Source organism: Cydia fagiglandana, chromosome Z (genome assembly GCF_963556715.1).
Source record: "Cydia fagiglandana chromosome Z, ilCydFagi1.1, whole genome shotgun sequence".
Taxonomy (NCBI): Eukaryota; Metazoa; Arthropoda; class Insecta; order Lepidoptera; family Tortricidae; genus Cydia; species Cydia fagiglandana.
In genome coordinates, this window is record NC_085959.1 from 11,063,132 (window position 1) to 11,088,988 (window position 25,857).

A 25,857-nucleotide genomic window follows, 5' to 3' on the forward strand; every position below is an offset into this window, starting at 1 on the left:
AATACGGCAGTTGTTCAAAAGTTGGGTTGACTTTTTTATGGCAGCGAGTGCAACCGGAGCAGTCAGCCATTTATTATGAGAATAATAAACATAGGTACCTACTTTCAGTCTTTTAGAAACATTTTATTGAAATCTTCATTTATTTACTGGAGTTATTTTGCAAATAATATTTTTTTATGTTCTGTCTGATTTTGCCTGTATTTTCTGTATAAACTCTGAAAAAGAAATCACGCATTTATAGGCGCCTAAAGTGATATTTTTTATATAAGTCTGATTTTCCTTACAGGGGTCATGTTAACCACTCTTCCCTCGAAAATCATAAAGTCACACGTGAATGAAGTATTTTTTTACAAGAGAACCAAAAAAAAAAGTTTTAAGGGTAGGTAAAATTATAAAAAATCTATTTAATATTACCTGAACTTAACATTAAAATTACACAAAATCCGCAGGTTAAATAATAAATTAACTACTTTATGCATTCTCAAATTAAGCATTTTTCTACTAAACAAAAAAGCAGTCGTAAAGAGAACATCCTTTTTTGAAAGTCAGTTTGAGAAGCGAGGGTAAACGGTCACGGTCGGTATCGATCGACGCGTAAATGTGCCATCACAAACCATGGTGCCCCACGCCTACAGGTACACCAGGCGAACGGGGAAAGCCTTTGTCGCGTTATTCCCCTGCCGAGAGAGACAGACGGCGATATTACGACAATAAGGGATTTGGGAATAGGCTTTTATTTTGATCAATAGAGCTTACCACGGCCACAATCACACTATTCTAGCCTGAATTCGCACTTCGGGCATACCTATGTTAACACATTCATTACCACTAAGTGCTACGGGTTACGCTCGTAGCGCGTAGCCACGGTTTCGCCGTATGTAGCGCGTAGTCGCTACGAACAGTGTACCCGACTGTCGGGTTCTTGGTGTTGAATGTGTTAAGAGATCAGACCTGACTCCGTCTAAATTGTCCTCAACTGCTCACGTGCATTCAACGTCTTTTTGAAAAAGCTCTGATTGTGATAAAGTTATAACTCTAGGAGGAAAAGATTTTATTCATAATAAAAAGGGCTATAATCTCTTAAAAAGTAAAAAAAACCGGCCAAGTGCGATACGGACTCGGGCACGAAGGGTTCCATGCCATTACACAAAAAACGGCAAGAAAATCACGTTTGTTGTAGGGGAGCCCCACTTTAATATTTATTTTATTCTGTTTTTACTATTTGTTGTTATAGCGGTAACAGACATACATCGTTTGTGAAAATTTCAACTGCCTAGCGTTCATGAGATACAGCCTTGTGACAGACAGACATACAGACAAACGGACACCAAGGTCTTAGTAATGGAGTCCCGTTTTTACCCTTTGAAATGGGAACCCTAAAAATGGGTAACTCAAGTACCTATTTTTAGTCGTAGATTGAAATCAATGAAATTGACGTATGAAATGACCGACATTTCAAATGCTGACACCAACTCTATAATTACTGATTACTTAAATATTAATACAAATACAAATGCATTTATTTCATTACTTTTTACATCAGTTCTTAGGTATAGTATATAATAGTTACATAGGTAGGTAATTAATCCATCTTAGGTATATGGAGTAAGTAGGTAAGTATTTATCTAAACATTATGCAACAAATTGTGTAAGTAATGAAAAGGGTGCGGGTACAGCTTGCTGAATTTAAACCCGCCCTTGGTCAGCTAATTGGAATGGTATTAAGATTATCTAATATTTCAATTTTGAAATTGACATATAAAACAAAACATTAGTATGTAACAATAGTTTTCTTACGGGGTACTTAATACAGGAACAGTATAGCATAATATGTTTCGCGTGGTTAGTATTTACCTAAAAGTTAACTTTATGAACGCATCCCTCACGGGGCTAGTCAATTAACAACAATCTAACAATTCACCATATAACAGTCGCTATACACTGGCCCTTTCAAGCCGAAGTGTAAGGCCTGCCGAGTCTACGGAGCTGTCCAATCCATCAATATCGCCAGAGCCTGTCGACAGCTCATACATAATGAGGGATGGTCATGCTGTCTAATATCGATGTAGTTCCAAAGAGGTTGTTTGTAATATGGTTATTTAGTACGTCTTGACTGTAATAGCCTAATAGGAAAAGTAGATATCTACTTTATGAATGCCTGACGTCATAGTAGGTACCTAGCTACGGTATAGTATAAATGCAAGTATAGTATAGGTACAAGTGCAAATAGGAAATTCGCAACGAGTGGCGATAAATTGAAACTCGACCGAAGGGACACGAGCTGCGAATTATGTTTTCGCACGTGGATTGTACAAAGTTTTACAGTAAAAAAAAAAAAAAAATTAATTTATTATATAATCACGTATTGTCCTTAATCCCGCTCTAGGGCGGTAAAGTAGCACCATATATACAGTCACCTGCAATAATACTCTCACAAGATCACAAAAATATGTGACACGCTCTTATGGCTCCACAAATAAGATCGTGCCAGATATTTTTGCGGCATTCGATGAGTAACATATTATTGCAGGTGACTGTACAGTCAATAATTATTATTAGATTCGTACGACATGCATTAATAAAGACAATCAATATAGGTAAGCTTTGAGTGCGCTAAGTTTTACCTGACGTAAATGTGCATAATTACGATAAAGTGCTTAAGCGGAAGGAAGATTCTGGATTTCGAACACATACTAAACTATCAAGTACCTAACCTAACAAGTATTCACTTATAATTTAGGACTGTATCTCTGAAAAAGATGCGACATTTTTGGGACTTATCTGACCTAATGTATAATATCTGGGAGACCGAGTTTTGCTCGGAAAACATAATTATAAAAACTAAAAATGCGCGTTTTCCATGAGATAAATAAATAGCTAGATCGATTTCTCGACCCCGAAAACCCCTACATAGCACATTTCCGAGATCCCCGAAATATATATGTGTTCCGTGTTTTAAATTCAAATAAAAAATAAATTGGCCTTCTTTAAACTCAAATAAAAAATGTACGAAACGGCCAAAAAATTTTTTGTGATTTCCGACTTGGTTCCATAGAAAAAGTTGTTCAGTATGGCCTACCTAATCACCTCGTACAATATGGCTAACGGTCCAAAAATGATCCTGTATAAACAAGAATTCCTTGATTAAAGGTATTAGAAAGATGGATAAGGTACTCAACTGTCACAAAATACCCAAGCATGTGGTGATCGACTTCTATGGCCTCGCCACAAGTGCCGAAATATATATTTTTTGATACACGCCCACTATAAATAGCGGATAGGACACACTACGGACAAACTAAACTTTATTGAGCAAAATTGCTATAATAAAATATCCGGTGGGAATGCGGGTATCCGCTATTTTGGGGCTACGAAAATTATTACAACGTAATATACTTAGTGAGAATAGAAAGGTTCTAAGGTAAGAACAAAATACGAGTAACAACCTAATAAATTAATAATAATGTTTAGGTACTTTTTCTTTAATCAAGATCTGTACTTTCATATAAAAGTTAATTAATGCTTAGATAAGTACCTATTTAATCAAGTGCAGACAGTGCAGTACGGATATGATGGTCGTATATATATATATATATATATATCGTATGGTGACGGCGTGATAAAACGGTGTCCGTCTCTTTCTATCCCGCAGAGTTAAAAATTGACAGTTGTTTTATCACGTGGGTAAATGTGGATAAAGCGATCCATAATAGGCTTGCTGAAGTAGTGCTTTATTTATACAACAGTATATGAAAAATATAGTCTTGTGAACCAGTTTTGTCAGTGGGTAGGACAACAGTATATCAGTATGTAGGTAACGAAGACACATTTGAAAATGAATAAATAGTAGACGAAAATAGGTCGATTACCCGTACAAACTGGTTATCCTCGCCGTGATTTACTCGAAGTTTTAATTCTTTTCCTAAAATGCTAAAATATAATTAAATTAGGTTGCGCTGATAAGTATAGTCATAGATTAGAACTTGTCTTTGTCTTTTTTAGGGTTCCGTACCTCAAAAGGAAAAAAACGGAACCCTTATAGGATCACTCGTGCGTCTGTCTGTCCGTCTGTCCGTCTGTCACAGCCAATTTGCTCCGAAACTACCGGACCAATTAAGTTGAAATTTGGTACACATATGTAAGTCTGTGACCCAAAGACGGATATGTAACGTCAACAAATGAATTTTAAACATAGGGGCTACTTTTGGGGGGTAAACGATAAAATTAAAAAACAAAGTTTTGAAAACTATATCGTGTTACATATCAAACAAAAGAGCTCATTTTGGGAATCTCAAATATATTTTTGTTATAAATTTAGGATAAAAATTTTAGAAGTTATTCAAGAAAATAGACAAAAAATGACCATTCCCCCCCTCTATCTCCGAAACTACTGGGTCTAAAATTCTGAAAAAAATACACAAAATAGTCCTTTACCTAAAGATGACAGGAAAACCTATGAGAAATCTAGTCAAGCGTGAGTCGGATTTAAGAACATAAATGCGGTTAACGTTTTTTTAGGGACACAGCCGCAATGGTTTAAGTGAAACGTGATGTAGACAGCTATTGCGAAGGCCATAGGCCGATATCCGCATAAGCACAGATTATATAATAGTTCTTACGAACAGATACTTTTCTCTCAAACAAAACGCAAATACCTACCGTTTTGATACCTACACAAAAATACAATGGAGTGACCTTCAACGCGCCGCTCCCCGCACCGCGCGCACCGGCACAACGCTAGGGTTGCTGACGCTTAGAAATGATAAATAAATACCTACTTAAACAGCGGAGTGAAATAAAAGGAAAGCTAAATCTTAAATTATACCTAATATTCCGATTACGCGTGTTTGCGAAATAGTCATTTTAAAAGGTCATATGTCCCTGCAGTAACCGCAGTGTTTACGCCGTTTTATAAACCGCGCAATAATCCCAGCAAGAATTATTTTAAAACTTCGTGTAATTTAAAACCAGATAGAGATTAATGTTACACAACAAAGAAAAATAATATAAACCCCATGAATACAAGTAATTAATTATAAGTTAACCAGAGCAAAAATGAGTAAGTAGGCACTTTCCGGTGTAAAGTTAACTTACTGTCGTTAAACTAAACATTTACCAAAATAAATTAAAAATATGCTACCTATTTCAAATAGATAGATATCTAAAACTATACATTTGTCATACATAATAAACATTACATGTTTAATTAAAGAAATTCAATAGTAGGTAGGTACCTACTACGTAGCTTGTAACTATCGTAAAAAATGACAGTGCGGTGCGGCGCGCGGTGACGTGCGTACGTGAGCGCGTGTGGCAACCAACTGGCTTGCTTTTTTACCGTGAACGGGAGCGGATTCGTAGGTATTAAACCGAGCTCGCGCGGGGTGTTCCATAGGCCTGGCATAAGGCCGAAGGCCCGAAGCGTCCCAAAGTGGCGTTCCTTTAGCTTCAAGCGTGAGTCGGACTGAAGACAAAAAATGCGACTAGGCTGTAACTGGCACATAGCCGAAATGGTACTTGTAGTACAGTCAACAGCAGAAGTTGCTAAGCGGGCGAGGTGTTCAAAATTACCTTGACATGCTCTTATTGTCTTAACTATAAAGTCCCGTCCAGATCATTTTAAACCACTCACCAGCTTAGCAACTTCTGTTGCTGACTGTACTGATTGATTAGGTTACTATTGTTACGTGTTTTTAAAAGCACTAGGTATACAGGGTGGCTAAAAAATAAACTAAGTGTATTCCCGTTGCCAACGTGCAACCCTGAAATCGCGAGGAAAAATTTGGCTGTTTCATACATTTAGGCTGGTTCGTTTTCTATGGGAGGATACTTCTTTTTTCGCGATTTCGGGGTTGGTCCCATACTAAAAGTCGCTCAGTATAATCCCAAAACCTCCCTGGCTACGGAAATACACTTTTATTTTTGGCCATCCTGTAGGTATTATCTCTCTTCGGCCTTCGCTTTTAAAACACTTTCGGAAGTTGTAGGAAGCGCGACCCGTCGGACGCTCGAGTTTTCACTGTTTTCAGCTCTACGCATTTGGACACTTGTACTATTGTTCGGCATTTAATCTTCAGAGATGTAAAGATATAAGCCACCACGCCAGAAAACTTCATGTTACATCTGGTTTTTGATTGACCCATTCGGGATTTTCAAGACGTTTCACGTACAAAAAAATGTTGAAAATTATGTGATGTACGGAACCCTTGAAAGGCGAGTCCGACTCGCACTTGACCAGTTTTTTTTTTTAGAGGTACACTTTTTAAAAATGCCTAAACAAAGCTTTAGCGCGACAGTATAAGTTTTGAAAGATGATACCCCATCCTATTCCGGGCGGAGATTTTCAGATTAGCATGCAAATTTGCCATACCGCAGTATGGCTAAATTGACTTTGGAAAACCTTGACGCTTCACTTGGTCCCCGCTCGTTTGTAGCAATAATAGACCCGTGGCACTGGCTATATTTGACTCGCAAGTATTAAAAAAATATTGAGCTTTTGTACGTTTTCAGTTACTGTAATTGGTCATTAATGAGACATATTTTTATCAGCTTGCTAATACATTGATAATATGGTACCTGCAATAATATGGTACTGTTTCCAGAATAGCTTTTAAGTATTTTATTTAAAAAAATATGTCGTTCTCATACCATTATTAAGGATTTATCTCGATTCCTCGGCAAACTCAAATATTACAAAGTATTCGAAATAGGTATAAAGAATTAAAATTTTAAGTTGATTTTTATAACAAATTTATTTTCATTACTTATTAGAAAATAGGGAATTTGAATTTGTCATATCAAGACATAGTAAGACTTAAAAAAAGACCAAAATAATTTTCTTTTCGTAAATTAATCCTTGTATTTGAATAAAATAGTAACTGTATGTCTAATTATTTAATGATATACCTACATTTAACTTCATTACTTAAAGCAGTATTTTTTTTTTTTTTTTTTTAGGTCAGATGGCAGTCGCTTTCGTAAAAACTAGTTGCCTACGTCAAATCATGGGATTAGTTGACAAGCGGGACCCCAGGCTCTCATGAGCCGTGGCGAAATGCCGGGATAACGCGAGGAAGAAGACTTAAAGCAGTATTTTACGCTCCAAACAATAAACAAAACAGTAGGTACCTTATGGATATGTCATTCAATTACTTACCTGTTTAAGCACATCCACATTTAGACTGAAACTTCTGGCTTTGTTATTATTAAAACAGTTTGGTCCTGAAGGTTCGTGTTTTCTCACTCTCACTGAGCGAGCGTGAGCGAGATGGACGCAATCGCGGATATCATGTTATCAAATTTAAATTTGTTCTATATTTTAACAAAAAAAGTACCTATTTAAAAATCGAGGAGTTCCCTCAGAAATAAATTGGCGCATTGCATTGCAAAAAACACATAAACATGTTACAAAACACGTAAAAAATATATGAAACCAGCTACTTGATCTAAAATGCGGTATTCATTTTACAAACCAGTTATAACCGGTCGTCCCGAGGGTAGAATTTGTTTGTAGAAATGGTCAGTCGATTATTCCATTCAGTGGAGTGTGCTAACAGGGTTGGCGTATACAAAATACACAGTATACAGACTTGAAATAGTAAAAGCAAGGAATAGAAGATGTATAAAGTCTTTACCCTTAACATCTGAGGATTCTGAGGTTAATCTTGCATGGCCTTGTACATTACGCGGTAGTTGTTGGTCGGCAAAAGTTAACGTTCTCGACTGAGAATAGTTCCCATGCAAGACGGAGAACTTTTTCGGGAACGGCACAATTCTGCACTCGACGAATGGAGGATAGGCAATTTAGGTTTGTTGAATTACGGTAACCTTACCAAGATTTTTTCCGTCCGTATTCGTATCTATAGTCCGTATTTTTTAGCATTAGAAAGAACTTCGCAGAAGTAAGCTTGTGGTTCCAAATCCGACACTTATAGCGGTAATAATTTGGAGTAAATTATATGTATTGATCATGCTACATTAGATAATTCAATAGAACCTGACAAAAACTGCACGCTTGCTTCTGTGGAGTTCTTTCTAATGCTAAAAAAAACGAACTATATAGGTACATCAGTATTACGAGGGACATGCACTTCTATTTAGTGAGTAATTAGTAGGTTGGTATTCCACCTGTCCGATTTCTTGGTCCAATATGCATTGCGTCTCACTGTCTCACAGCAAAATGTGAAATTGAAGAGATTGGACAGGCGGACTATAGTCGGACCAAAAAAAGTCTGCAGCGGATTTGATAGCCCACGCAGTACAAGTGTTATACGTCATAATTTCATAGAAGTATGACGTTTAAAATAACACTTGCACTGAGTGGGCTATCAAATACGCTGCAGACTTTTCTTGGTCTGATTCACCACCAGACACCAAATTTGTGGTAAGGGTGCCTACTGTTTTTAGAAGATTACTGTACGATATGGTAGCCACGTGTACGTTCTCAAGTGACTGTTACAAAAGCTTGCCTATTTGTTCAACTTTACCCTCAAACACTGCGTAAATTCGAATTTCGAACACGCAGTGACGCCTAATCAAATATATGTACAGTCGCCATCAGATATATCGGAGCGGCCAAGGTGTTCACAACATCTGAACACGCACTCTAACACCTTGACAATAGAGGCGTGTTCAGATATTTGTGAGCACCTTAACCGCTCCGACATATCTGATGGCGACTGTACCTACCTATAATTGAAGAAATTTGAATCTATTGACCGCTAGACATATATCTAATAAAAAAATATAGAATCTGTCGAATAATTGTAAGTACCCCTACCTATTATGATTACCTCTAGTTAGTACCCTCTGTTAAAGTAGATCCTTTACTAGATAGTGGAGTCAAAAGGTACCTATATAAAGCTTAAGCCACACTAAATGTAGGTACCTACATCCAAATTACTTTATACACGGTGTAACATGATGAAACCGAATAATTTTAACCACGCATTTCTGAGGTCAAAAGAAGTAAAAAATGTAATATGAGTTTAGGTCAATTTCACCAAATAATTTTTTTTTTGTTTTGGGTTTTCAATTTTTTGAATGTATTTGTACATAAAAAATAAATTTTATTGGTAAACTTGTCACTTAAAATTGATTTTTTACGTTTTTTTTTCGTAGAACCTACTTTTTGCAAAGTGTTACTTGTCACTTTTTGACATCTATCAATAAGGATATTTAGACTACGTCCCATAGCAGCAACCTTACCTTCAAAAAGGCCTTTTACACTATGTAACAATAAAAACTTGTTTTTTTTTAATTAATAATATCTCTGAAACTAGGCGAATTTCAAAAAAGTTTATAGGACATTTTTGTCTCTAAATATGATCAGGAATACGCTGTTAAAATTATTCGGTTTACTCATGTTACACCGTGTATATATATGAGTGATTTTATTTACCTATATCATATTTCATACCTGTCTGCGAAGTCACAACTTGATATCAGTTTCCGTTTTTACGAAATATAATTTTTTAAATCTTGTAAATTATGTATCAGTAATTCCCACTTGACATATTGTTTTATTGTACGAATGGGAAGATCATTCATAAAAAAGGTCCAATATCCTCCACATAAAACGCGATAGTACATACTTAATCGATAGACCTGCACCTCTAGCACATCTTGCATCCGCGACTTAGACCGCGACTCGAGTCGCCATTCCCGCGGCTGTCAAATCTGTCGATTTCCGTAGCATAACTTGTACCCGCGACTGCAACAGCCGCGTAGAGAACTCAAAGTCGCGGCGCGACTCGTCAGTGTTACCCGGCGAAATCAAAGTCTAAACAAATCGATATTTGCAAGTGGCAACACTGAATCGGAAACCAGGGATGCGCTAAATCATTCGTTCTTTGGTGGTAAAAAATCTAGTTTTTTGTCGATGGTTAAGTTTTTCCTGTCAAAGTCAAAGAACTTTCAAATTTTGTCAGCATTTAACTATGGGAAAAAATATGAAAAAATGTAAGTAATAGAGCCTTATATAATTAATATTGATAATATTCCTTAAAATATATATTGTTTAAAAATTTCTGTTTAATAAACCTTTTAAATAAAATATTTTTGTAAGTAACTATAATAATGGAATTGCTATTATTGGGTTTGTTCTCATATTCCTGTTGTAAATAGTGTTTTTCTTTTTCAGAATAAGTTCAGCATTATCCTAGACACGATTGATATCCCAGCACCCAAAGGAAAATATTATTAACAGGAACGTGCCAACGGGACCCGAAGTGGAGATTCAGGAAAAGAAACACACTAGGCAAGCTTGTAGGTTTCAAACGCGGAGCTGTCCGCTTTTCTAAATTAACTAAGATGTGAGAACCGCTTTAGCTTTAAGAACACCACCGACGAAGTGAACTATTAATAATAACCCTAATGGTTATGGCGTACCTATCTAAGCTGCCACAGTAACTCTCAAATAAGTTTCATATAGTTTTTCTTGTGCCAATAATGGATGGCATGTGTGTGTACTGTGTACCTAACTGTTTATGATGTGACAAATTGATATGAGAAGCTTATTTCATAGTCCTCGATGAAGTCATGACCATATTTTATTGTCTTGTTTATAAACCAATTTTCTTTCCAGGGTGATATTTAATTGTCCTACGCCGCATGTCGAAGAAAAAGGAAGAGAGAAAATACTTTTCAAGGGTAATAAAGAAGATTCTTACAATTTCTCTATAGTGGTTCTAGATGTTAATATATATTAGGTTTAATAATAAGAAGTCGAATATTGCAAGAATATATAAGGCAAAGCAATATACTATTAATTTAAATATTGTTTTTTTTCTCTCCTGTATTTTTACCTGAAAAGAAACAAAAATAAAGTAGGTAGGTAAGTACCTAGAACTCCTAGAAGCCATGATTAATTAGCTCCCCAAGGCCCACTTCATACCTAATGCTGACAGCAACTTATCATAGCATGATCGTATCAGGCCCTGTCAAACATGAAGTGAAACATCTAGAACACGGGTTTGATCTAGAGGAGTTTCAATATGGTAGACCATATATTATGATAACCGTACCTATGCTACCTACGCAGACTATGACATGAGCGTAATAACTCCTTCAAAATATTGTTGGTCGGCTCGGTCCAGTCACGTCACGGTATGGTGTTGTCAGGGGACGGAATGGTTTAGTGGGTGATGACTGATAATATTTCATACAAAGCATGATTTTGAGCCGGACATGATCCTGTTATAGCCACGTATTACATCATTCTGTTACAGTACGATGCAGCGGGCACAGGCCACATGTACATAGGTATGTTTTGTTGAAGTCGAGGAAGGTTCCAAACGGTACCTAAATAGTAAGAGATTGTTGAAATTAGACATGTAACCGTGATCCTAAATATTACTACTAAGACTATGGCTTACTTAATAAGTTGGATAGTTTGTTTTGAACATTTGTACCTACCCACCTCATCGGCTTCATTTATGTACAAGCAAGCGGGCTCCGTTGTTAGGTTGATGAAAGTTTTGTGTAAGGAAGTCTTAGGATTACTTTTACAAACTTACGAACCTGAATTGAAATTTAAAAATCCTACATATGTACCTAATTACTTAATTGAGTACCTACAAACTAGCTGCTTGAAATTAAAGTTGTAAACATGATGGGTGTGTTGTGGTACTTGTAGGTATCACCGTGCATAATCAACATAAGAGTGCGTAAAACGCATTTAGTGATTGTTCCATACTTCCGTATTCCTTAGGGCAATAAGTAATTATACAAATTATATTATTACATAATATATGAAACTTGTTTTTAAGTTATAATTATCAAGAGTTTAGTTAAAAAAGTACAAGCAAACCACCCGCGAGAGCGAGTCGCGTTATAAAGTCGCGTAGACTTCGACTCGCGGATTGACATAAAGACGAGAGAATATTTTGTCTCAAAATAGGCAGTTGTGCTACGGATTTTAGTTCAAAGTCGCGATCGTTGTCATTTTCTGACAGTGACACCTGATCGCGAGTTTGTCGCGACTCTCGCGCGTGAGTTGTGCTGCCAACACGCGACAAGCCGCCAAGTCGCGCCGATCTGTCACTTCTCACGCCTGTCGCGGCCAGTTGTGCTAGAGGTGCTGAGAGACTATTTGAACAGGTGTAACCCGTGTAACCTACAGCTCTGCCGACGACGAGGGTAATCGGCAAGGATACTCCGGTCGGTTAGATCCTTCAATACACGAGGATACAATACATGTAGTTATAATAATACACGGCTCCGCTCGCGAGTCGGCGCTCAACAAATATTTTGGACATTATTGAAGCTATGTCCCAGATAACTTTCGTTGACACAGTTTTGAAGGTTCCTATTTTGGTGCTTAATCCAGCAGTCTGGTAAAAGTCTTGGAAAATGCTATTAAAACTCAACTCGTCAAAAATGTGCACTTTAACGTAGCTCGGTGACATACCCGATCATTGAAGTCGAAAGCGACCGTCCCGCGGCCCGCCACGTACTCTTGAAACTGAGATATAACGCATATGATCGCGTAGATCTGTGAACAAAAAAAAAACAACGTACAGTGAATGTTTACGAAACTTGAAAACAGTGTGGGCAATGCTTGGTTCTCGTCATTAATTCAGCCTGAAGTCTTGTGAAGTAAACGGTCTAGTAGAAAAAACATTATCTTTTTAAGCACTTGTCCTGACCGCTGGGGAGAATTTAATCTTTCGTTTTATTTTTTAAAATTTTGTATTTACGGCATGCATGTGCATTTTTGGGACTGAATTTTACTACAATGAATTGTGATCGGTCCTGTGGCAAAACTCAAACTAATTATAGACACATCTTCCTCCTAATCAACGCTTTCCTAATTCTCTTTGCTAATGGTTACCTTAATTGGATTATTTTGCCGTTAAGTTGTCTCATATAGACAAGTTACGTGAACGCTTACTTATGTTATAATTAATGCGAAGCAGTTATTGTATATTGATGAGATGTTTGACGAACCGCTCTTTAATTAATTATCTTATACATTATCAATTGCCCTAACATCTATTATACCTGATATTTGGTTCTCTAAATCATTGCTGAAAGCAATTTCGCAACCAATTTTTAATTAATGACATTAAGAAATGTATTCCATATGATCATAATTAATACTATAATTCTATGTACACAATAATTCTACCAAGTAAAACATTATCGTAATGAAAATTTGCTAAATGTTGCTTGCCAAAGTAAATCATCTGCGAAAAGTTGGTTTGGAAAGTGAAATTCGGATAATAAAACTTCGGAGAAAAGACAGAACCCTAAGTTTAATGAAACTCAAGAAATCGAAGAAGAATGAAGTTTTTGGCAGACTACTAATGATTAGTCTGCCAAAACCTGTGAGTTGTCGAGATCTCGAACTAATACCGAGTGTAGTTAAAGGTCGCTCATCGGTTAGTAAATAGATGGACATGTAGTCACGCAAGTCAATTTGTTCTTTTATTTGACCCAGGTTATGAGAGTTTTAAATGATTCACGGTTAATTTCACTAGACTTTTTGTATTGTTTTCGAGCTCCCGATATTTCGACGCGATCGGGAGCTTGAAAACAATACACGGTAACAACAAAAGTTAATCACGGTCCCTAACCCGGTCGGTATAAATCCAGGTTATGAGTTTAAGTCTATAGCTCAGTTAAATGCTAAGGTAAATGTACTGGTGCTCGACGCGGTCCCAGTACATGTCATCTTGAAACTTAAGTCATTCTCAATAGAGTTGACAGCAAGACAGGTATCATCTATTTGTCATAAGCATGTCGAGCACTAGTACGTTTACCTTACATTTTACTATGAAAAAATGCTCTATTCTACTTTTTTATTTTTTTGGTATCGTATAAAAAACAGCCAACCTAATGCAAGGCATTACTCCTTATTTGGAACGATTTTAATGGGCTATTAAAGCATAATATCATATTTTATAAAGAATACAAAATTAAGGTCCAAACCTTAATATAATAATTAATATTGAATACTTCTCTTTCAAATAAAAAAAAAAGTATTTCATAAACTTCAGTGAATTTGTAACGTTAAAAACGTTTTACCGATTAATAAACCACGGAGCATTCTCATCGCTCCCCAAATTCGATTAAAGTCAACCAATGGTATCTTGACCTCGTATAGTATGAGAAGAAGCGAGTAATCGTAGATCATATTATTATCATGCCGGTTCGTTTCAGTTGTGCGGGAGTTATAATAGTACCCCACACAGATATTTTAAAGACCCTCGTGTCTGAAAACTTCGGCCAAAAAAGGCAAACATTTAATTTTGTTAATTTTGTTTGTAAACTTTTCCAGCAGAACAAGCAAATAGACTTAGTGTCTCGTGGCAGTGCACAATTTCTACCCTTCCCCCCTCGGATTAGTGAAGGGGGGATATCTAGGGGAGATCTCTTAGTGGATGCATGAAATTTGCTGATTAGCGTATTCGACGTACATATCGCTTAATATTTTCCAATTTACTTAAAAGCTTGTGTCTTTCGATATACCACAGAAGAATATTGAAACCTTACATAGTTTCACATCTGTAAGTATTTTTTCTGAAAACAGAAAACAGGTATTCCGCGAGAAGATTGCAATAAGTACAGGAGCCAAATTCGACATGTGCAACTGTCAGATTTCGCATCTACGTCAAATCAACAGATGATTTTATTCCATACTGAGTGTTGATTCCATCAACGGTGGATAATATCATTTGGTACAACCAATGGACCCCTATTCGACAAGCGTCGTTTGACGTATCGTGTTGATCTCCCGTTGATGTGGGAAAAATCATAAGTTCTCGAATACGTACAATGTCAAAATTTGACATTAACAATCCACAGTTAGGGTGACAAGCAAACCAAACCGAACCACCCTTAGTTTAGAGTTTAGTTTTGGTTGTACCTAATGATATTATCCGCCGTTGATGGAATCAACACTCAGTATGCGATAAAATCAACTGTTGATTTGACGTGGATGCGAAATCTGACAGTTGCACATGTCGAATTTGGCCCCAGTTTGCGCACAAATTTATTAGGTGGAATTGTAAGAAACATTGAATCATAGGTTATAAAGTCTGTACCTACACCAGTACCTAAACAGATAAAATAGCCATCGTTAAAAGCGTCTCGATTATGGCTCTGAAGCTTAACTAGGTACTTCGAATCCCACAACCCGAAGCAAGTAACTACAAAGTACACAGTACCTAACTAGTAAACAAATCAAACATTTTATATAAAACATCATATATAGTAATATAAACTGGGTCAAGCAAATCTTGTCAGTAGCAAACGGCGGCAAATTTGAAAAATCGCGGGTTAGCAACACTGTGTTCGAATGATTCGAAAATCGCGTGTCATCTGTGTTTTATCTGTGGAATGTGGATCGTGAATGACAGCCATCATCTTGTTTGTTTACAAATGGTTTACAATGTTTACATTCTGAATCGATTCTATTTCAAGAGATATTTCTGCTGTGTCACCATTAAATACCAATATATTAAACAAGACTGTGCTTAATTAAAGCTAAGGTGCCTACAATGCCTACAGTGCCAACTGAGAAATCTAATAAAATATGAAAATCCAGTATGACATCTACCTGCTGAAGCAATGATTTTATTCATACATTCTTGTTTAACGGCATAGTCCACTTACAATTTTATTTTGTGATCTTCAAATTAGTTAATCATTTTTATCAACATCACACCGCTTTTAAATTGTCCGTCCATACGTACCTATTAATAACAATTTCAAACATTTTCAGTAGAGAATCCGCGAGTGACAATTTGAATTGACGTACGTGACAAGGCGCGCTCAGCGGAAAAAAAAGTTTTGGTTCGATGTACATTGTACATTGCTGCTTTTCTTAGCGCAATACTACTCTTTGAGTGTTGCCCTACTTTAGTTTGCTTTACATTGCTACTGACAAGATTTGCTTGACGCACTATACTAAAGAAAAAGTGACCAATAGGCATAAAAAAAGCTAGGCCATATGGACTGGATTAAATAGGGCTTTAGAAACAACAAGTCCTTACAGTGCTGAATACTAAATCCCACGAGCTTTCCGCAGTCCTTGACCCAGCAGTTGCGTTAGAAACGAAAACAAGAGGCCACTTAATAATTGCTTAAATTACGTGGCTAGCAAATATTATATGGATGAAAATTATATTTTAACAAATTATGCTAATTGTTCTCTGCGGTTAAAAAGGATTTGGTACAAATTATAATTAAGTTCAACTTTACAACGGAACTGGCGGACGCCTCGTGCCCTTATAATGTATGTAATATAATATAATAATATAAACCTCGTTTTAGGGAGCCTCTGTGTACTCTTTCCATTCGACGCGAATTGCCAGAGACGTTAAGAACATCGTGTAAGAATTCTTTCAGATAAAATTGTACATACCTAGGTACTTGTGAATTCCAACCACTTCATCCTATTAGACTGCTAAATAATTTTTAAGAAAAAAAAACCGACTTCTATGGGGCCCGGTGAAAGATTATGGTAGATGGTGCACTATGTAGAAAAGGAGGTAAAACCAGTACCTACTTTCTAGTAGCATTTCGTTTCCGTAAGGGTCGTAGTTATCTAGCCTAACCTAACCCACTTCTCTGATAGCAGTTCGGTTCTGTGAGGATCGCAGTTCGAACCTAATCAAACCCACTTTTCTAGTAGCATTTCGTTTCTGTAAGACTCGCAGTTCTAACCAAACCTAACCCACTTTTGTTCGGTTCTGTGAGGATCGCAGTTCAAACCTAACCTAACCCACTTAACGGCGCATGCTGTGCGGTGTACGGGAGTTTGAGCGGGAGGGGTTTGGCATCATCATACCCACATTTTATGGTAGGTAATCATAGTGGTTTATTTAGTTTAGGTATCATAGTGGTTTTCCGGGTCAAGGTCCGGATCTCTGAGTCAGAGTCCGGGTCCGAGTCCCGGTCCAAGTCCGGGTCCGGGTCCGAGTCCGGGTCCGAGTCCGGGTCCGAGTCCGGGTCCGAGTCCGGGTCCGAGTCCGGGTCCGAGTCCGAGTCCGGGTCCGGGTCCGAGTCCGAGTCGAGTCCGGGTCCGAACCGGATCCGGGTATGAGTCCGGGTCCCAGTCCAAGTCAAAATCGAAATTCGAAATCACCAAACATGTACTATGCGTCGTTGGAGAGTTCTGTTCTGATCATCATCAGCAGTTCCACTTCATCAAATGCGACAGTTTTTAATGTAAATGCTTGATTTTATGATGAAAATACAAAAAATTCTATACGTATGCCTTTAAGATTTGAGGAGTTCCCTCGATTCCTTATGGATCCCATCATCAGAACTCGAGCTTGACAGAAATGTGGCTTAAAAACTAAACTTGCTTAACAAACATAACGAAGAGGACAAATCGCCAAACGTGAACTATGCGTCGTTGAAGAGTTCCGTTCTGATCATCATCAGCAGTTCCACTTCATCAAATGCGACAGTTTTTAATGAAAATGCTTGATTTTCTGATGAAAATACAAAAATCTCTATGCGCATGCCTTTAAAATTTGAGGAGTTCCCTCGATTTCTCATGGATCCCATCATCAGAACTCAAGCTTGATAAAATTGTGGCTTAAAAACTTAACTTGCTTAACAAACATAACGAAGAGGACAAATCGCCAAAGGTGAACTATGCGTCGTTGAAGAGTTCCGTTCTGATCATCATCAGCAGTTCCACTTCATCAAATGTCACGTTTTTGAATGTATATGCTTGATTTGTTGATAAAAACACAAAAATCACCATATGTATGCCTTAAAGATTTGAGGAGTTCCGTCGATTCCTCATGGATCCCATCATCAGAACTGGATTTTGACAAAAACGGGACCAATCTGTATGCATATACATACAATCAAAAAAATAATTTTCAAAATCGGTCCAGTAATGACGGAGATATGGAGTAACAAACATAAAAAAAAAAAAAAAAAAACATACAACCGAATTGATAACCTCCTCCTTTGGGATTTGGAAGTCGGTTAAAAAAATCAAATTAGGGTCAGTTGCACCAAACCGCCTGTCATTGTTATTATAGAGCGTTCGCTAAATTTTATTGTATGGGAAGTTTCATAGTTCACTGCTGAGTGACGTTGATCAGTCTGTCAAGTGTGGTTGGTGCAACTGGCCCTTAATGTTAGTACAATCAGCATCAAAACTACTAAAACTAGGTATGTAAATATGTACACCAATCTCTAGCAATATAACAAAAAGAATTATGCCTCCGGATACTTTGGACATGTTTTCCAGAGTGGCAGATACTTTTGGCGCATTGCTTCATTTGCTACTATTGATGATATCTGTAGTTCTGTACTTAGCAGGTAGTCGAATTAGGAGTTTCAAGGCTAATACTCGAGCCGAGTAATACGAGATAATACGGCTCTAATTTGTGGAGCGCGTGCAACTACTTTATCTATAAATACCTAACTCTCGTTAATCCTTTGACCGGCATGAATCGTTAAAAGCCTCGTCAGTTGTCGCCTATAACGTCTTGGTGCATGTTGCCCAAGAAACATTCATAATTGGAATTAAACATTCACTGATAGAAATAACTGAATCTACATAACTGAATAGGGGTGATTCAGATTCCGGTAGTATTTCCTATTGTCCATCCACACACGGACTGTGCATTCGTCTTACCGGTTACCCGTATTTAGTAGATAGACCGCTGAAGTTTTAACTTTGCCTAAATATTGCTAACGACCAGACTAATAGACCAATTTCAAAATCCAATTTACTTTTAGTATGACATAAAATCTCCAATTTATTTAAATTGCCGTTAGATGCTGGAAAATTAAAGTAGGTAATTTTTGCACGATGATGTTCCGAAACTTTACCGAACAATAGAAGGAGTAATGTAATGCACGTAAAATATATTGCCCATAACTGTATGTGTAATATGTTACCAAGCCCATTATAAAGAATTTTTCAAGAAAAAGTTACGTTTCGCAAAGTGCCTTGGTGAAAACTAGTTTTAACTAAGACTTTTTAGTGACGAAACAGCGCTCTGTTTGTTCACGATAACATAATACGCTCCTCTTCGCTTCACTCGTCGCTGTATCTATCTATTTGGCATTTTGGCTCTCGCAAAACACCATGAAAACTAGCTTTAACTAGTGAAAATACGTTTACGTACACTAGCGTCCGGTAACTAGGGAAAACGCGTTTTTCCTAAATTAGCGGATTTCACGGTATACCTAATATATATGATAAATTATTATTTTTTAAGTTCGTTCATTGTAAATGTTGTCAGTGAATTATTTTTTTTCCCGCTACTCGAGGTCTTTTATTTTCATAACAACCCTCTACACAACAATGTTAAAACAATGCTTACACAAAAACCCAAAACTAACAACTAAAACTAAATATAAAATATCTCTCCTAACCTGCCCGCTTCTGGAAGAATGCTGGCGGCGTTGCCCCTTTGAACCGCCAGACTTAATCTTTGAGCCAAGAAGGAGCCCGCCCTATGGTCGCCCGAGACACTTATTAATCTGGCCGACACTTCACTATTTTAAATTAATTTTTTTTTAATTAGCATCCTGATATTCAATTAAACTTCCATCCGTTTACCCACCGGAACAAAAACAAAGCCATGTAAATAAACCTTAAATACCCCCAAATTCTGTTTAATTAAAGACAAAAGCTTTTGTGTCTCGAAGTTGAAAAAGTTTAAAACAAGAGTTTGAGGAAATAACTTACTAAATTGTTCCTTTATGGCTCCGGAACTTTAAACATTGTGTTAATATTATTGATTAACAGTTTTTGTTTGTTCTTGATTGACTAATGTGCTTTTAATATGGCACATCAACATCTTTTTATTATAAGTACTCCGTTAATTTTCAGTTCAGATCACAAATTGTATAACCTCAAAAGTAGTGGTAACCTTTATCCTTCATAATTATTTACTTATGCACTGATTTACAGTATCGATTACATTTCGGAAGAAAATGTTAATCACTAACTACTACGTTTGAGGTTAGATAAATTCTAATCTTAGAATAACAGGGTATTTAAGTAATTAAGTATAGGCGGTGGCTAGGTGTCTTTGTAATTCTACTTTCAAAAGTTTCAAATCTTCAAAAGTTCGCTTGAATTCAAAGAGAATATAAAATACCACATGTATCTCGCCTTTACCTCCAACGGACTATTGTAAAAGCGGGCGGGGCGGCGGAAAGCGCCGAAATTCTAAAACGTAACAAATATAAGAGCCTCGGTAGATAGTACCATTTGGAGTTGAAACTCTTAAGTCCATGGGGTCCCAGCGCGCATAAGTTGTTCGCAGAAATCGCGAAGCGCCTGGTTGACCTAACTGGTGACCGAAGAGTATGTTGCTATCTCGCACAACGTATTAATTTCGTTTAGTAGTACCACTGTATATATATTGTATCTCGCCTTATGATCGAAATGTTCACTTAAAGTCGCTACATATTTATACTTACTTAACTAATATTTGATCGTTTGCCTTCGTGTAATTAGTTTCTGATCAGAGACGTGGAGATTAGGAACGATTTGCAGATACTATTATCGTGGAAACATCACAGTCACACGTGTGCGTCCAATAGAAATTAAACCATAAGCGTTCATGACTAGGTTGCTTTCCGATCCAACGAGATGCGAGGGAAACGAGCTTGTGATGATTATTGGTCATGTGCCGATGTAATAAGCCTATTATTTCCAACCTAAGGAACTTACAATACCGAATAAGATTATTATTAAGCGTCTTACTTTCTTTGTTATGAGTATTGTGTATAGACTTTCAATCCACCAGGAACAATAATGTATTTATAGGTTCCTACCTAATACTAATAATATACTAGCGACTAAATGAAATAAAGTTTTATCGATAGCAAATCGGATTTAAAATCCCTACCTATCTCGCCTTAATTTTATTGAGATTTTTATGGGTGTCCAGTGGCGAATTTCCGATTTCTAATCCAAATTATTTTCCGCGTAGTGCAAGGGAGACGCAGGTTTTTTTTTAGTTTCGTGAGTATTGCGAATTGCACATACTATTGAACAAAGCCTACCAAAAATACCTGCCGTACCTACATAAGTGTACAGATTTTTACGCTATATATTTATTTTTAGGGTTCCGTACCTCAAAAGGAAAAAACGGAACCCTTATAGGATTACTCGTGCGTCTGTCTGTCTGTCTGTCTGTCCGTCTGTCACAGCCCATTTTCTCCGAAACTACTGGACTAATTAAGTTGAAATTTGGTGCACATATATAAGTTTGTGACCCAAAGACGGACATGTAATGTAAACAAATGAATTTTAAATATGGGGGCCACTTTTGGGGGATAAATGAGAAAATTGAAAAATAAAGTTTTTCAATATATATCGTGTTATATATCAAATGAAAGAGCTCAATGTGAGAATTTAAAATATATTTTTTTTGTAATTTTAGAATAAATAGTTTAGAATTAATTCAAGAAAATAGGCAAAAAATGACCATTCCCCCCCCCCCTTTATCTCCGAAACTACTGGGTAAAGACCTATTTTATGTATTTTGTAAAATTTTGTACAAAATACATAAAATAGGTCTTTACCTATAGATGACAGGAAAACCTATTAGAAATATGTAGTCAAGCGTGAGTCGGACTAATTACTTAGTTTTTATTCCGACCCCTACGGGTTTTTTAAAGGCAATTCACTCGCGTTTTACGTATTAAAAAACATTGTTTTTTAATTGAATAATGTACGGAACCCTTGGAACGCGAGTCCGACTCGCACTTGACCGGTTTTTTTATTGACAGATATCTCGTTACTCCACAGCTGGGAAGACGGCGGTGCGACACCTATTGTTTCACGGCGTACGAGATCGCGAGAACTTTTTAATTCTCGCTACGCTTTGTCAAACAAAACGTGGAGGGTGATTGGAACTTGGGGTTCCAAGTTCCGATGTGCGATGTGCGGTTGCACATGACATCGTTTTGAGATCACCTAACTCGAATTTATATACGAGCACATACCTACATAGATTTCCTAGTCTAGTTGGTAAGTAAAGTGACTAACGAAGCTGGAGGATAGCTCGAATACCAGTGAGGTCATTTATTTACGCGGTTAATGTCAAAATGCAATGAAACGTAAAATATGTACTTACAAACGCTGCTCCCGGTGTACATTATCAATAATTCCCATTTCAGCTACTATTTTGGGACTTCCTGATACAAGTATAATATACTTAATAGGAAGTCCCAACCTTTCACCTTATTATCAGAAATAGAAGTTTTTGTGGCAAAATAAAGTGATTGGTTGGCAGTCTGTTATCGAGGTTACTTTAACGTTATCATAGACATGTATAACATTGTATAATAACATAGTTACTGCGAAGTACACGACATTTTGGTAGTTTTTTTTTCCTTTTGGCACTGTACGTAATGTTTACGTTTTTATTTTTAAGTAGGTATACCTACACTAAATAAAGGTAATAAAGAAATGTACCAATTTGTATTAAAATACATACAGACTTATCGATAACAGATTTATCGAAGTTTCATTATAACATTGCAATAAACATTTTTCATTTTTATTTCATTTTGATTGGGTGAGTAAAGAACACCACAAGAATACCTTACGCATAAATGCAAGAATTCTCCAAATAAAATCGCCCAAGATCATGTCGGGTCATGCTCAGTGTAGGGTTTCGTAGTTACCATTCTATCAGAACGAGCCAAATGAGAGCTATTATCAGTAAGTATCATGTACATTACAAGCAAAGCAAGGGACTAAGGGAGTACCTTCGCAGCGCTTTGTACCTACGTCTTTTTACTAAGAGAAGATTTTTTGAAATAACTCATTAAACAGCTGGACTGATTATATAGTAATATGTAGGCATAATAATTTAACAAGGGACATTTATAACTTCTGCTTCATTGTATTTTAAATTTTATATTATTTCATAGTGTTGTATTTTATTGTATTTTACTGTATGAGTTTAAAACTTGAAATAAACAATATTATTATTATATTATATTATATAGTTCGCTATAGTTTTCATTGAAAGTATTTGTTAAGCTTTCGTGTCACGACATTTTGTCATGTTTTTTGCACCCATGGCTCAATAATTTTTTTTTTTTAGTTAGAGATATTTTCTTTCTTTCGGAGCTATTATTTCCTAAAATATTAAATTTGTAAAACTGGTTTGTTTAGACCCGTATTCGTTTTGAAACACCTATCCAACGATACCCGGCCCAGACTATAGGGCCAAAGAGAAAAAAAATTAAAAAATCATTTTGCATGGGAGGTAAGTACCCTAAAAAATATTAAAGTAGATTTTATTTTACCGTTCCGTCGCCATGCATGATCTATGTATCCATACCAAATTGCAGCTTTCTAGCACGAACGATCACGGATTAAAGAAAATGAGTGAGTTAATCTTAACCGTTTCAAACTGAATACATTTCACATTTATCTAACTTTCAAATTAATAGAAATGGAGAGGGCAATTATGCCCTGAACCCCTATGAACGTCGGTCGCTATTGTGTATACACCCACTTAAAAGGCTATTCATATAACAGTATAACTAATTATGTACTACGTAACGCTTCCGTTCACCACACGTGACCTTGAAGTGACCAGTTTTAGCTTGAGCCTCCGTAGCGTAGGAAGTATAGACCCAAAGAGGCCAAACGGATGGATATTCTTTACGGTGCCGATGGGTACGTGTCATCCGCTTTCACTGAGGGTAAAATAGAGATGGGACCGTAATTATATTAGACATTTCGGTCTCATACGGCTATAAATAGGCTCGGAGAGAAAGATAAATCAAGTGTACCTAGTGTTATAAGCTTCTAAGGTCGCTACGTGGTATGCAAACAAAGCTTACATGGCTCCAAATACCATTTTTTTTTTTTATACCACATCGGTGGCAAACAAGCATACGGCCCGCCTGATGGTAAGCAGTCACCGTAGCCTATGAACGCCTGCAACTCCAGAGGTGTTACATGCGCGTTGCCGACCTTTTAAAAACCTGTACACTCCTTTTTTGAAGAACCCCATACTGTAGACCCTCGGGAAAACCTCGGGAGGGAGCTCATTCCACAGCCGGAGCGTCCGCGGGAGGAAATTCCTCTTAAATCGCACAGTACGCGACCATTTAGGTTCTAGGGTGTGAGGATGAACACCCTGCCGACGGCGAGCGGTGCGGTGATAGAAAGCGGCCGTTGGCATCATGTCAATTACCTACTTATGTACCTGAAATTCTAATTTTCAAGTAATATTTGAATAAGGTTATGCGGGGTAGGTAAGAGAAATATAGTTTATTTTTCAAGCGGCAAGAGAAACCGTATGAGAACCTTCTAAGTATTTTTAAGTTTATATTGGATAAGTTAAGTTTTATTTATAGTACGTAGGTCACTCGATAAGTTTTGAGATACAGAAAAACTATTCAAGATATTAGCACTATTTATATTACATTTTTTCAAAATACTCTCTATCATTCTTTATTCAAAGTTCCATTCATCTAAACCAACTTTGAAAACATTTTTGCCAGTCTTGATCCAATAGGGCAGAAATCGCAACTTCATCAGTTTGTTAGAGCAAACGCGGGATCTAACGACAACAGAGCTTCCTCACTTTAAGATATTGATGTAGGATTATATTAACGCTCCCCGAATTGACCGCTAGGATCTTCTCTATGTCCTTGTATGTTAGTCGTGGATCTTCTCGCACCAACATTTCAGTAGTCCACATGTTTTCTGCACCATCTAAAAACTGTTGCCCGTGAAGGAGCAGAATCTCCTAACGCTGACTGCAATCGTTGCAAACACAATTGTTCAGATAAACCAAATATAAAATCGTAAAATATCATAGCACGCAAATGTTCGCGGTTAAGCTCCATCGTTTCAAAGAAAAAACGCGGGAACCGTTTTGGAAAAATGACTGTAACATATTCATTTTTTAAATTGGACCGAATCGGCAACTTGTGTTCTATTTTTAAATAAATTTGCTTTTTAAAAATATATAATTCAGGTGCGTTCCATTTTCGAATTTCGAGCATCTCAAAACTTATCGAGTGACCTACGTATTATAATTAAATTTAGTTTTTAATATCTTTAAGTATCTCTAGTTGTTTATTTACCCTACAAGTGTTTCTTTTGCCCAATATTTTATCTTACCTCAAATAACATAATTTGTGTGTTATTTTATTGGGACTATGTTCTAATTCTTTTCTATTCGCTCATATTACTAATATTGGTAAACAAATTCTTATATATTTTTTATTATTTTTTTAATTTTGTTTGTTTACACTTGACGATCTTTTTGTGAATTTCTGCTATTTTTAAGGAAGAATAACATGTAAATTTTCTGTCAGAAATAAATATTATCTTCTATCTATTTTGGAAGAGAACAAAACAACGTTGTAAGCGGTAAACGATTTAAGTGTCAACCGGAAATTAGGTTTGTTTATATTTGATTTACAGCAACAGAAGAGACAATCTACATAACAAGATTAATTTTTTAAACCTAACCACATACTTATGCGATGATTAGGGTATTTATTACTAGTAAGTATACCTACCTACGTACTCTACGCAAGAAACCATGAAGCAACCTGTATACAGCCGAGGCGCGGATAAGAATTGTCAAAGCCGACGCATAAAGTAAACGTACTACTGCTCGACATGCTAATGCCCAATAGATGACACCTTGCTGTCACCTCTAATGACTTAAGATTCAAGATAACATGTACTGGGACTGCGTCGAGCACCAGTACTTTTACCTTGTTTAGGGTCAGTTGCACCAAACTATTCGTATCGTTAGAAACTTCGCTAAATTTCTAAGTATGGAAAGTCTCATAGTAAAGCGCCGGGGCGCACCGGCTGACGTTCATCAGTCTGTCAAATGTGGTTGGTGCAACTGGCTCTTAATAATTATAAAC

At 36.7% G+C, this 25,857-nt stretch overlaps 1 protein-coding gene and 1 long non-coding RNA gene across 2 annotated transcripts in view; both read right to left on the reverse strand.

Annotated features, from left to right (window-relative positions):
- LOC134678332 (uncharacterized) overlaps positions 1 to 25,857 on the reverse strand; it is a 381,674-nt gene that overhangs the window by 129,539 nt on the left and 226,278 nt on the right. The gene's annotated exons all lie outside the window — the stretch shown is intronic.
- Positions 1 to 25,857, reverse strand: part of LOC134678322 (uncharacterized) — a 113,082-nt gene that overhangs the window by 26,085 nt on the left and 61,140 nt on the right. Inside the window, exon 7 of the mRNA XM_063536850.1 lies at positions 12,410 to 12,493. Within this exon, the coding sequence (XP_063392920.1) occupies positions 12,410 to 12,493 (84 nt within the window). The remainder of the gene's footprint in view (positions 1 to 12,409; positions 12,494 to 25,857) is intronic.